This window comes from Notolepis coatsorum, assembly GCF_963971535.1.
Source record: "Notolepis coatsorum genome assembly, chromosome: 7".
Classification (NCBI taxonomy): Eukaryota; Metazoa; Chordata; class Actinopteri; order Aulopiformes; family Paralepididae; genus Notolepis; species Notolepis coatsorum.
The window spans coordinates 70070374-70084210 of record NC_140171.1 but is presented as its reverse complement, the minus strand read 5'-3'; the positions used below and the strand labels follow the sequence as shown (position 1 = coordinate 70084210).

Sequence of the window (13837 nt, the reverse complement as noted above, 5' to 3'; positions counted from 1 at the left end):
TGCAGTAGAGGAACAGTTCCAACAGAGGGGTCAGCCACAGGGTCTAGCATTTGTTCATCCCCTTAAATCAGTTGTAGGTTTTGTGTCAATAGTGAACTCAACACACACTAAGCACCAAACCTATGAGTGGTACCTGTCAGCACCACGCCTCCCAGTGGTCATGTAACCATACAGTACCTGCTAGACATGCAAGCGCTCCAAAAGGCTTGAGCTGAAAGGGATAGTTTGGATTTTTGGACATTAGCTGGTATAGTACTTGCTAGTAGTGTAGTTGATTCCATTAGTTTGCTCAGAGTCGTCGGAGTTCTGGCCGGCTGCCCGGTTCTTCTGAGCGCACCGGGAAGTGTCAGACAGGCAAAAATGGGGTCATGCGACAAAAAAGTTTTACTTCACACAACATGCAGGCTAGGGAGGGGGTTATCCATTTCCAACAGGAAACCACGGGCCTCGACCATTTCCTATGTTTGATTCATGTTGGAACATGGCCCAGCGTGTCACTGGGACTAGTTCCAACACGTGGAGTCGCTCTGAAGCATATAAAATGGTCCTGTGGTTTTCTGTTGGGAATGGGTATAACCTATTGCCTCCATGTTGTGGTGTGGATTCAAACCTTCTTGTCTCGTGACTCCATTTCTTGCCTGTGTGACGCTTCCCAGGCAGCCAGAATTCCAAGCACAAAACTCTGAGTAAGCTAATGGCATCAACTACACTACTAGAAATTATTTCATAGCACCTAATGTCCAATAACTATCCCTTTAATCTACCCTATCCATGGCTAAAGAAACAACACAACACAATCATAGATTTATTTGAAGTCTTTTATTGCATTATCAGTTGTCTGTCGTACTCCTAATTCAAAATGATGGGACATTTAAAAGCAGCCACTCTATGTCAAACTAAATCGGTCGCTCCAACTTGACACGGTTACTACACCCGTTTCAAAATGGACTTTTCTTACAAATTAACCTCGACAAAGGATTATGAAAGTCTACTTTGACTAAATATACATAAAAGAGGAGCTCAAATTACATAGTTTTTAGTTTATTTAAACGGATCCCCATTAGCTGACGCCTTAGCGGAAGCTAGTCTTCTTGGGGTCCAAGAAACGGTACCAATTTGACTTCTAGTGTGTATGTGTGTGTTCAGTCTTGTAGGGAGGCAGGGAAGGAGAAGAATAGTAGTACTCATGCAGTCATATGCCCTTAATAAGAGAAAGTATGCACTGAAGCCATGTTGGAAGCTCTTATCCGTTGGAATAAACAAACTGTGGACTTTAAAACAAGTACAAACATGGGACAAAAGAAAAGAACACTTCACATTATGCTTGTAATGATTACAAAGAAATAAATTGAGGGTTCAGGACTGAGCCAAGCTGGTTTTGATAAAGGCCTCTCAAAGCTACTGAACAGTCAGCCAGTGGTCAGACACATACCCATGTATGTCCACGACACATTCATTTACTTAAATCCTACAGACCAACAACCAATCGGGTTATTCGTGGAGGTATACTGTGTAGCATACCACTGTTTTCAGGTAAAAAATAAATAAATACAGATATCCTAAAGAGTCAACTTTTCAGGAATTAAGAAAAACCATCTCATTTTCAGGTTGACACGCATGTATTTTTAAAGTTACTGTATACGTTGGGTTTGGAACAGGTCAAGAAACTTGCACAATATAGAGAACCAAGTGAACCTTCAATTTAATAAAAACATAATGACCATTTCCTAAATTGGAGCTACAAGGTGTTTGCCCGACAGCAGCCCACAGCATAGTTTATGAATCATAATAGACTATGAATCAAGAACAATGCATTTCCATGTCAGAATCAGAATCATATTTATTACCATGGACTTTCTGTACTGTACAGCATCCTTGATACTGCAGTAAGCAGTTGAAAAGTGATCAATTTCCACCCTCAACATCATCCAGGCCTACAACACGATCTCTATGGTCTGTTGGATTCATCCCATCACTAATTTGGTGTCCAGCAGGTTTCAGATTACAGATGGCTGCTCCATCACAAGCAGGCTTTACGCAAGAAAAACAACTAAGACAAACCTTCAAGTTTCTGTTGGATAACTACGTTTTTTCTTTTCTTACTATATACATCTACGGAGTTCACACCAAATGATAAATATGTTGACCCACAATTAATAATGTGTGTGTGTCATAGAGAGAAACCTTTGTCAGTTATGTATTTACATTGGTTGACATACAGAGGGAATCTGAGCTAAACAGTAAATTGCCAGGTGACTGCTGGCCTGGGGGGAGATGTTGATAGTGGTTCCAGGTGACTGCTGGCCTGGGGGGAGATGTTGATAGTGGTTCCAGGTGACTGCTGGCCTGGGGGGAGATGTTGATAGTGGTTCTAACCACACTGTCCTACTGCGCTACAGGTTTCACAATAAAGCTAGAGAGAATTTAGCTGGTTGAAACACTTGACCATAGATATGCTGTATCTAAAAGCAAAAAGAGTGCTCGCATAATGTGTGTGTGTGTGTGTGCAATGCATACTTATGTACAAACAGAACCACAGCCAATACCTGGAGCACTAATAAATAAATAAAGACCAAAATACTTCATGTCAATGCATGGCGTTCCCATGGCAACCACTCGGTACATACAGCAATATTCATTTCATTACTTTCCCCCGTTGATAAATACAAACACACTATGTACAATCAATCAAACTAAACAGCACCTCCTTCCTGGAATACATTATGGTATAAATGACAGGAGCATGGATAGACTCTACAGCAGCCCCTGGCTCAGGTGTAGCTACTGGGAACAGATGGGTGGAGGTCGTGCTCCGGCCTCCAAACCCCCCCTCTTACAGTACATACCACACAGGAACAATTAGTCTGGGTGATGAGATTGAGATGGGATGTAAAGAACAGTTTTAAGGGCAAAAAAATAAATAAAACTTATTTTGATTGGGTTATTTTGATGTGTATTAACTCATTCCCCGCCAACGACGAGTATACTCGTTGTTGGGGCGCCAATCGTTGAACGCCAACAACAAGTATACTTGTTATTTGATCGTTATTTCTTTTATTCTATATTTCTATTCATTGCAGGCACACGGACTCGGGGTTAACATGGGGAATCCTCATGAGAATGTAAAAGTGCAATACCGGCAGCATCACGCTAGACCGCGGTATCGAGCACCCTTTCTACCCTTGTATCTTTCGCTGTTGGACGGCCCCAGGTCTCCGGTTTCAGTTTTACTTGTCGGGCGAGGGGAGCGGTTCTCTCGGTTCCATTGAAGCGCGTCAAATATCTCCGATCCATATGTTGTGGTGAATTATGCCGTCGACTAAATGGACATTGGATATACCAGATGGCAATCAAACAATTGGAATATTATTTTTGGAATACTCCCGGCCACAGGTAAGGACGATTTGACGTCAATTTTAGCTTGATCCTGCAATGCTTTCATACCGATCGGGCTGATAACCGTTTTTAGTGTTCAATGCGAATGCCGTTACTGACAATCAAATAATCAGAAACGACCCCCCCCCCTTCATGCATTCATGATGGAACATAATAGCTATGATGTAGATTTGATTTCGGGATAATAGCGTATACAGGCAAGACATGGCAACGTCTATAGTGGAATTGACGTATAGGGCTTTAACTCTGGATTTCATGAATTACCCTAGACCGCTCTACAACCATACTTATATTCACCAAGGTATAACACAGGAACGTATGGATGGAAAATGTATTCTTTCTCACATATTGAACGATAGATAGGTGATGTCAAATGGGCCATAGTATTGTATCCATAGCTATAATATAGAATATAGTTATAGCTCTACAAACAAGGTGAAGGCAATGCGACCACAGGGCGATGGCTAATCCCCAGCGCTGAATGAGTTAATCGTGATTCATACACAATTCAATCACGATACAAAATAACATTTCCCCCTTATTTATTTATTTTTGAATCGTGCATGGCTACAAGTCTTCGGTCTAAATGAGGTTGTGTGGAGGGTGGATGGAGGGTGGATGAAGGTGGGTGGAGGGAGGCTGTGACCAAACTCATACTACAGTAGCCCAGCTACCATGTTCCCCAAAACTCTACAGAGTTCTCTAACAACATCAGCCATTAAAAACTGGGGGAAGGGGGGTCAGGCAGGTCAGGCGTGGAGGGAGGAGAGGGGAACATGGTGGGAAAGGAGGGAGAGAGGGGAGAGGACAGAGGAGGAAACGTGGAGGCTGCTTTGAGAGGAGAAGAAGGAGAGGAAGAGGCCTGTTTGGTCGGGGAGGTGGGGACCAGCCTGGCAGGGGAGGAGGGAGAAGAGGAGGAGGCAGCCTGTCTCATTACAGAGGAAAAGAAAAAGGCTGGTTTGGCAGGGGAGGAGGGAGAGGGGGAGGCTGGTTTGTTGGAAAAAGGAGAAAAAGAGGCTGGCTTGGTGGGAGTGTCTTGTTTGGTAGGGGAGGAAGTGGGAGTATCTTGTTTGGTAGGAGAGGAAGTGAGAGTGTCTTGTTTGGTAGGGAAGGAAGTGGGAGTGTCTTGTTTGGTAGGAGAGGAAGTGAGAGTGTCTTGTTTGGTAGGGGAGAAAGTGGGAGTGTCTTGTTTGGTAGGAGAGGAAGTGAGAGTGTCTTGTTTGGTAGGGAAGGAAGTGGGAGTGTCTTGTTTGGTAGGGGAGGAAGTGGGAGTATCTTGTTTGGTAGGGGAGGAAGTGGGAGTGTCTTGTTTGGTAGGGGAGAAAGTGGGAGTGCTTTGTTTGGTAGGGAAGGAAGTGGGAGTGTTTTGTTTGGTAGGGGAATAAGTGGGTGTGGCTTGTTTGGTAGGGGAATAAGTGGGTGTGGCTTGTTTGGTAGGGGACATTGCGGGTGTGGCTTGTTTGGTAGGGGATGAAGTGGGTGTGGCTTGTTTGGTAGGGGATGAAGTGGGTGTGGCTTGTTTGGGAGGGGAGGGAGTGGGCGTTACTGGTTTGGTTGGAGAGGAGGGGGAAGGGCAGGAGACAGGTGTGGTCGGGACGGTGCAAGGGCTACAGGTAAAGAGCACAGGAGGAGCAGAGGGAGAGGGGATTTCAGGCGGGGAGGAACAGGGTAGAGGAGAGGCTTGGCACGGAGGAGAGGGGAAAGCGTTGGACATGGTGAGGGCAGAGGAAGAGACAGGGGATGTCTTGATATAAGGAGGGGAGGCGGTACACATGGAGGTGATGGGGAACACCTTGGGGGAGGTGGAGCAGGGGGAGAGATGGAGCGAGGGGACCGGTGGGGAGGCAGCAGCACTGAAATGTAGCTCTGTAGGAGAGGGGTAGTGGCCGATCAGGGACTGAACACAGGGAGACACAGGGGGGCTTGGGGCAGCGTTCCCTGGGCTCCCGGTTGGCTCAGAAGGAGCAGCCGTGGTGGGCGATGCCAGCTTGGCCAACACCGGCGGTTTGGTAGGCGATGGCAGTTTTGTCGGCGAGGCTGGTTTGACTGAAATGGGAGGCGGGACTTTCTTGCCAGTGGATGGCGGCAGAGGAGGTGCCGTCTGGAACCCCTGACTAGGACGAAGACGCCGTGTGAGCTGGATGTTCTCCTTATCTAGAGCCGTGTTCTGGGGAGGAAGGACAGACAGTCAGCAGGACGTCCATGAGAAACACTATCAATACTGACTGAGAGAGAAAGAAAGCGAGATAGTGGGTCAATCTACCATGAAGTGTGAACACTTAAGCACTTGACCAGCCCACTGCCTGTTCCAGTGAACATTAAGCTAACCCTCAGTGGGAGCTCAACACCTACCGTACAAATAGCTGTAAGCTACCGTTAATAACTTACGGAAAGTTTTAGAAATGTGTGCCTTTATTTATTTTCTCCTAATTTTATTACTATTATCTTTTTCAACACTTACAAGGTTCTATGAATGAGCAAAATAGAAGATGAAGCAAGCCAATGGATATGAACATAAATAACTGAAACATGGGCCAACAAATACATACAGAATGCTTCACACAGTAGACTGACCACACCAGAAGGCACATGAGTGTTATGCTACCGGTATGTGCAAAAAAAAAAAAGGGGAAATGAGAAAGGTGCTTTTTCCCTGTAATTATGGTCATTTCAGCAGAATATAATTGTCGTTTTGACCTGAATTTGTTCAAAGGAATAGAGGAATGCAATTCCTCTACTAATAGCTCTGGATAGTTGGCCACAAACCAAAGTTAATGCGGTCAAGCTCCTCCTGTTTGTACTAGCTGACTGAGGCTCATCAACAGTTACCTCAGTCAGCTCATACAGACAGGAGCTCAACCCCATTGAATTTGTATTGGTTTGTGGCTAACTATCCAAAGCTAGTTTGAGGAACAGCTTGGGTTGTGTTGAGAAAGGATTCTACTGATCAATAACATCATTGGTAGGTAAGAAATAGGGCTAGGATTCCAAAACTATCCCTTTTAACAAAAACTAGTGAGATTATAAATGCAGCGGCCACTAGTTTGTCTTAATATTTGGAGTAGTTTGTTTTTCAATGTGTTCCCACAGCCAACAATATATCTAATAGTTAGTTGGACAAGTGAATGGCATCCTTATCAAGAGCATCAGTTTTGTTCAACTGAAGTGTAATCACACAGTTAATTTTATTTAATGCCACATAATATACTGTACCAACAGAAATACCTGTATGAAAGCTAGTGAATTTCACATAATTTCCCATTTCCCCTTGTGCTGTGTCTTAGTGGCAGGAGAGAGAGGTGCTGTGTCTTAGTGGCAGGAGAGAGAGCTGCTGTGTGTCTTAGTGGCAGGAGAGAGAGGTGCTGTGTCTTAGTGGCAGGAGAGAGAGGTGCTGTGTGTCTTAGTGGCAGGAGAGAGAGGTGCTGTGTCTTAGTGGCAGGAGAGAGAGGTGCTGTGTCTTAGTGGCAGGAGAGAGAGGTGCTGTGTGTCTTAGTGGCAGGAGAGAGAGGTGCTGTGTCTTAGTGGCAGGAGAGAGGGGTGCTGTGTGTCTTAGTGGCAGGAGAGAGAGGTGGTGTGTCTTAGTGGCAGGAGAGAGAGGTGCTGTGTCTTAGTGGCAGGAGAGAGAGGTGCTGTGTCTTAGTGGCAGGAGAGAGAGGTGCTGTGTCTTAGTGGCAGGAGAGAGAGGTGCTGTGTGTCTTAGTGGCAGAAGAGAGAGGTGCTGTGTGTCTTAGTGGCAGGAGAGAGAGGTGCTGTGTCTTAGTGGCAGGAGAGAGAGGTGCTGTGTCTTAGTGGCAGGAGAGAGAGGTGCTGTGTGTCTTAGTGGCAGGAGAGAGAGGTGCTGTGTGTCTTAGTGGCAGGAGAGAGGGGTGCTGTGTCTTAGTGGCAGGAGAGAGAGGTGCTGTGTGTCTTAGTGGCAGGAGAGAGGGGTGCTGTGTGTCTTAGTGGCAGGAGAGAGAGGTGCTGTGTCTTAGTGGCAGGAGAGAGGGGTGCTGTGTGTCTTAGTGGCAGGAGAGAGGGGTGCTGTGTGTCTTAGTGGCAGGAGAGAGAGGTGGTGTGTCTTAGTGGCAGGAGAGAGGGGTGCTGTGTCTTAGTGGCAGGAGAGAGAGGTGGTGTGTCTTAGTGGCAGGAGAGAGAGGTGCTGTGTGTCTTAGTGGCAGGAGAGAGAGGTGCTGTGTGTCTTAGTGGCAGGAGAGAGGGGTGCTGTGTCTTAGTGGCAGGAGAGAGAGGTGGTGTGTGTCTTAGTGGCAGGAGAGAGAGGTGGTGTGTCTTAGTGGCAGGAGAGAGAGGTGCTGTGTCTTAGTGGCAGGAGAGAGAGCTGCTGTGTGTCTTAGTGGCAGGAGAGAGAGGTGCTGTGTCTTAGTGGCAGGAGAGAGAGGTGCTGTGTCTTAGTGGCAGGAGAGAGGGGTGCTGTGTCTTAGTGGCAGGAGAGAGAGGTGCTGTGTGTCTTAGTGGCAGGAGAGAGAGGTGCTGTGTCTTAGTGGCAGGAGAGAGAGGTGCTGTGTGTCTTAGTGGCAGGAGAGAGAGGTGCTGTGTGTCTTAGTGGCAGGAGAGAGAGGTGCTGTGTGTCTTAGTGGCAGGAGAGAGGGGTGCTGTGTCTTAGTGGCAGGAGAGAGAGGTGCTGTGTGTCTTAGTGGCAGGAGAGAGGGGTGCTGTGTCTTAGTGGCAGGAGAGAGAGGTGCTGTGTGTCTTAGTGGCAGGAGAGAGGTGGCATAGCGTTAGTTAGCGTTAGTACATACCATTGCCATGGAGCTAATTCAGAGGGTGGTAATGCACGCATGTCGGGTGGGAGGGAGGGAGGGAGGGAAGGAGAGGGGGAGAAGCAAAAAGGGACAGAAACTAGTCTTAACTTCACAAAATAAAGTCAACACAAAAAGCATGATGGCCAGTGGGACAGGTGTTGTTCCAACCCAGTAATAAACATTAAAATCATCCTAATAATCAAAAGGTCATAATCAATTGTCCTGTACAGTCCATGTGTTTGAGTAAGCTGAGCTGGAACAAAATGACTGTGTACTGTAGCTTTCTAAGACTAGCATGACTATAAGTGACTGATTTAGGTTGTGACCTCTGTAGATGCAACATTGTCATAAACCTGCTAGTCACTCAAACACATAGGAGAGATTTCAGTTAGCTGTGTTTATGGAGGATTAGAAGGTGGAAGGGACTCGTACGTCCAAGGCAATAAAGGCACTTCAGTCTCTGTACATTTGAATCACTCCTGTGGCTCGTTCAATTCTGTAGCACTTTTCACTCTGCTCCACCAGGTGGCGGTAGAGTACCATAAATATTGGAACATCATTCAGGAATGATTTTCTTTTAGCAATTGCATTCTAGTACATGTGCAGTATCCCCTGGACAGGGTGAAATACATGCACGCCCACAGGTATTAGGACGTTTTAACCTCTCAGAGCTACTTTGAATGAGACTACGAGGTGATGAACAACAGAGAAGGAAGCAAATGAAACTGGTATAGTATTTGTAGTCAGTACTGTAGACATGCATAATGTCTTGGACGACAAACAAATTCATATTGTCACAACAATAACAATAACAACAACAGCCCATTTCAACAAAACAGGGCGATATTCTCACATCCCATCATATGGTGAGGTTAAAGATGGAGAGAGGAGAGAGAGAGAGAGAGAGAGAGAGAGAGAGAGAGAGAGAGAGAGAGAGAGAGAGAGAGAGAGAGAGAGAGAGAGAGAGAGAGAGAGAGACAAAAGCCCCTGTAGGAGAAGGTTTGATGAAAGTGCATAATGGGAGGTTCCTGAGCAGAGTTTAGACAGGCCCATGTTAATCTGTTACAGTTTGGTTATTGCAGCTGGCAGCCAGAGGCGAGGGGGGGTGGGGGGGAAGGGGGCGGCGGAGAGGGAAATGGGGAGAGAGGAGGGTGGGGGTAGAGAGAGGGAGAGGCGGGTGGGGGTAGAGAGGGTAACTAAGAGGTGAACCAGAGGGAAGAGAGGGGATATGAAGCGTGTACCCGGTGCTCAGCTCCAGGGCGCCCCCTGCTGTGGTCCTGGGTCTGGTGTGAGGGAGGGGGTGAGGAGATGGGAGGAGGTGGAGGAGGATGGGCCAAGGCCAGGGCCCGGCTGCTTTTACACCTCAAACTGTCAAATGAGATTTACAATAATGTGAGATTCCTCATCAATGGGGGGAGGGGAATCAATGGTAGCCACAGGACGGCCCTGATTGGAGATCTGTTGTGGAGAGAGGAAGGAGGCGTGGCTGTATGTGAAATGGACATTGCTTTCTTTAAAGACACTGTAAGAGGATATGTGTAAAGGAAGCCACTTCTCCCTGGTGAGGATGTCTTTGTGATGCTACAGTACAGTAGCTACTGGTCAGTGCTTCCGCTACAGCCACGTAGTTGGAGGGTGATTGTAGTTTAGACCCCATGCTCAACACTGTTTCGCTCCTAGATATGTTTCTTTTGCAAGTCACAACACTAAACCTTTTCTAATTTGGATACTTTATGATGATAAATATCACTAATTTCAAACAATGGGTGGTTTAGGTTTGTATAGTTTTAGGGAGAATTTATATGTATATGTATTATTATTATTATTATTATTATTATTATTATTATTATTATTATTATTATTATTATTATTATTATTGTCATTATTATATTTATTTTTTCTAACAGTGGTGGCTGTTATCTTGGTGTGGAGGCAATGAATACACTAGTGTAGACTGATAAGGGAAAGGCTACACCACCACTGTACAACTTGACAATACTGATGAAGACCCCAAGACATACAGGCAGACGGAGGGACAGACAGATGGAGCTGAACAGCGTGGGTCTGTGGGGTGGGGGTGGAGTGACCTGATGTGACAGGGAGATAGGGCATGCAGGAAGTGATGTAACTCAGGGCAGGATGGGAGGTCTGTTGTGCTCCTACTCCATGGTCCCACAGGGAGACACTAACTCTATGGTGAGTTCTGATCCTCCCAGTCTAACTGGCTCTGTCATTTCCCGCCCTCTCAAGTGATTATTACCAGTGATGCCAGTAACTAGTTACTAAGTAACTAGTTACTGTAATCTGATTACTTTTTTCAGTAAATAGTAATCTAACTTGTTACTTTTTATAAGCCAGTAATCTGATTACAGTTACTTTTCCAAGTGGCTGTGAGTTACTATTTAGTTACTATCTCATAATGCTGATGATAAGAGAGCCAGGGGTACAGTCAGCTAGACCGGAGTATGGCCTGATGGCTGATGACGTCTCATGATGACCTGTCTGAGCAGCCAATCATGATTTATGACATATGCACTTTCAATAAAGCATTATTAAAAAAAAAACTGTTGTCATTCTTGTGGCAGCAGCAGGGGGGACGACGACGACTTCGTAACGTAGTTACTTTCAAAGTAACTAAGTTACTTTGATAATCAAGTAATCAGTAAAGTAACAAGATTACTTTTTAAAGGAGTAATCAGTAATCAGTAATCAGATTATTTTTACAAGTAATCTGTGGCATCACTGATTATTACAGGAACACAAGTTGTTTACAACTCTTCTATCTTGTTTGGTGATCTTAACACATTAACTCATTCGGGGCCAACCACGTAATATTATGCGTTTGCCCGACAACCGTTGGGTGCCAGCCACGTAATATTACGGTTTTGGTTCGTTTTTTTTTTTTTTTTTTTTTATATTAATATCCTATTGACTGTCACAGAGCTGTATTTTGCCTGGAAAAGGCATAATGGGAGTCCGAAGGTACAGTACCGGCCAGATCCTGGTAGTGGCGCTGTCTCGAGAATGCAGTAACCCCTGTTGCAGACCAGGTGTCACACTGACAACGCTCCGGGCGGACTTTTCTGTTAGCCTGAAGCGAGGGCTTCACTCGATCGCATGGAATACTTTTTGGGATGCCGAATTCATTATGCAGTAATAAAAGATTATGGCATGGGCCAATGGACATATGATCTACCAGATGGTGATCAAATAATTGGAAAATTCTTTTTGGAATCCAACCGGCCAAAGGTAAGAGCAATTTGACGTCAATTTCAGCTTGATCGTGCAAGGATTTAATAGCCATCCCCCAGATCAGCCTATGTTGTGGTAATAACGAATGCCGTTATTGGCAATCAATTAATCAGAAACGACTTCCCCCGCCCCCCCTTTCATGCATTCATGATGGAACATAATACCGATCATATGCATTTGGATTTTTAACTGTGTCGTGTGTAGGGACGAAACGCCAATGGATTTAACGTTATTAGCTTAGGGCCTTATAAATAGCCTTGCAGGAATTATCCCAGATCATTCCGATATAACACTCATATTCACCATGGTATAAAACGGGAACGTATTGATGAAAAAAATATTTATTTTATGCATCTTTTTTTTTTAAGATTTATCTTTTGGCGTTTTATCGCTTTATTGCTACTGGGCAGTCCAGTAGAGAGAGACAGAGGAGGAATGGGAGACAGAGTGGGGGGAAGACATTCGGCAAATAACGACGGGTTCGGGAGTCGAACCCGGGTCGGCCATGTCGCGGCTGAGCGCGATATGTGGTTCGCCACTGGGGCGCCCTATTTTATGCATCTTGAACGGAAGGTTCTTACTGTCAATTGACAATGATATTGGATACATAGCTATAATATAAAATATAGATTTAGCTCTACAAACAACGTGACGCACAGTGAAAAGTTGTAATTGAAAGCTGGCCTAACTACAGCGGGCCCAGTCTAATAGCTGGCACTGATTGAGTTAATTGCCAATGACGAGTATACTCGTTATAGCCCGCCAATCGAATTCTGCCAACAACGAGTATACTCGTTATTATGACCGTTATTTCTTTTATTCGCTATTTCCATTCATAATTCATCCTGCTGTGCTGTGGATATGTGTGGCACTCAGACCACAATGGTTCGATACCGCCACCTAACGCCTTGCGGCCGCTATTGCACTCCATTTGAAACGATATGGCTTGGTGTCTGGGCCAAGCTGCAGCGTGGGGGCGGGGTCTAAACACTTGGGCAGGGCAAGTGGTTCTAACAGATGCACCTACGAGCCCCCCCCCCTTCCGCCGTTCATCTTCACGGCTGGATAACGTTGGACACATGATCGCGATCAGTACTTGGAATGGCGATCAGATAATTGCATTATTCTTTTTGCAGTACATCATAGACAAGGTAAAGACTATATGTTATCTATATTGCATTGATCCGATAATTTTCTCCCGGCGATCGCGGCGTGTGTGTGTGTGCCGGTGTCCCGTTGGTTGCTATCAAGATAGCTTTCTACTGAACCCACAGAGAGGAAACTGGTATCTATCTTCTTGTCTCTCTGTGGAGAAGACAGTAAGCTAATTTCCCAAAATGTTGGCGTGTTCCTTTAACCGTCTGAGTTCAAGAGGCTAACGGGACAAACACTCTTGTGCGTATGTCTTATATGACGTGTGATTAATACAAACTGAATGACAAATAGTTCTGATTAGTTCTGTATTTGGGGCAAATATTCAAACATGTAAAGAAAGTGCTTGTCCAATTTCAACTAAACTTGTATAAACTACCTGTTAGACCTTTCAATATCTTGGGCTTCAAGAATTCATTGATTATCAGATTTATTATCAGAATCCAGAAGAAGGTTAATGGAGATGGACTGCAGTAACTCCTACTGCAAATGAATGAAAGAAGGCAGTGGTTATGAATATGCTGTGCGTTTATTAATAAAACTACTAGATGTCGTGTTTGTTCATTTGTTTGTGTTGCAGGGTCTTACCATGATGACAGACACCCCAGCTGTGGTGTTGTTGTGCTTCGGCGCCGTGTTAAAATGTGTCCTCAGTTTACCTGTCACCTCCGTCTTCATGTTGTTCTCTATGGCTGCATCCTCCTACACACACACACACACACACACACACACACACACACACACACACACACACACACACACACACACACACACACACACACACACACACACACACACACACACACACACACACACACACACACACACACACACACACACACACACACACACACACACACACACACACACACACACACACACACACACACACACACACACACACACACACACACACACACACACACACACACATTGTATAATGGCGTATGCATACAATAGTTAGCCTACATCTAACCCGTATAAACCTTCTCTAGCTTGACAACAGAAACATTCTAAATGAGCTCAAGTTTATTTCCTGTTACAGTGTTTGCTGATACAGTAGCTGACAGGAAATCACTTTGGCCAGAGCTGTTCCCAACACAATTCTACTGAGAAGGCCAATAGCTCTGAGCAACTCACACATAGCCTACATCAGCCTCTGTGTGTATGTGTGTGTCACAGAGTTGAAATAGAAAGAGTTGGTGGAAATACTGCCCTTCGACCATATTGAGAGGAATTTGATCCGTAGCGATGCTGCCTTTTATGCTACAGTAACAAGCACAGGTGGAGACTGGATA

At 45.3% G+C, this 13837-nt stretch overlaps 1 protein-coding gene across 1 annotated transcript in view; it reads right to left on the bottom strand.

Annotated features, from left to right (window-relative positions):
• Positions 1-3648: 3648 nt before the first annotated feature.
• Positions 3649-13837, bottom strand: part of LOC311231345 (serine/threonine-protein kinase DCLK2-like) — a gene marked incomplete at its 5' end in the record, with an annotated part of 196107 nt that continues 185918 nt past the window's right edge. The window contains 2 exon segments of the mRNA XM_084317901.1: positions 3649-5563; positions 13128-13241. Coding sequence (XP_084174027.1) covers positions 4115-5563; positions 13128-13241 — 1563 coding nt within the window. The 3' untranslated portion in view covers positions 3649-4114.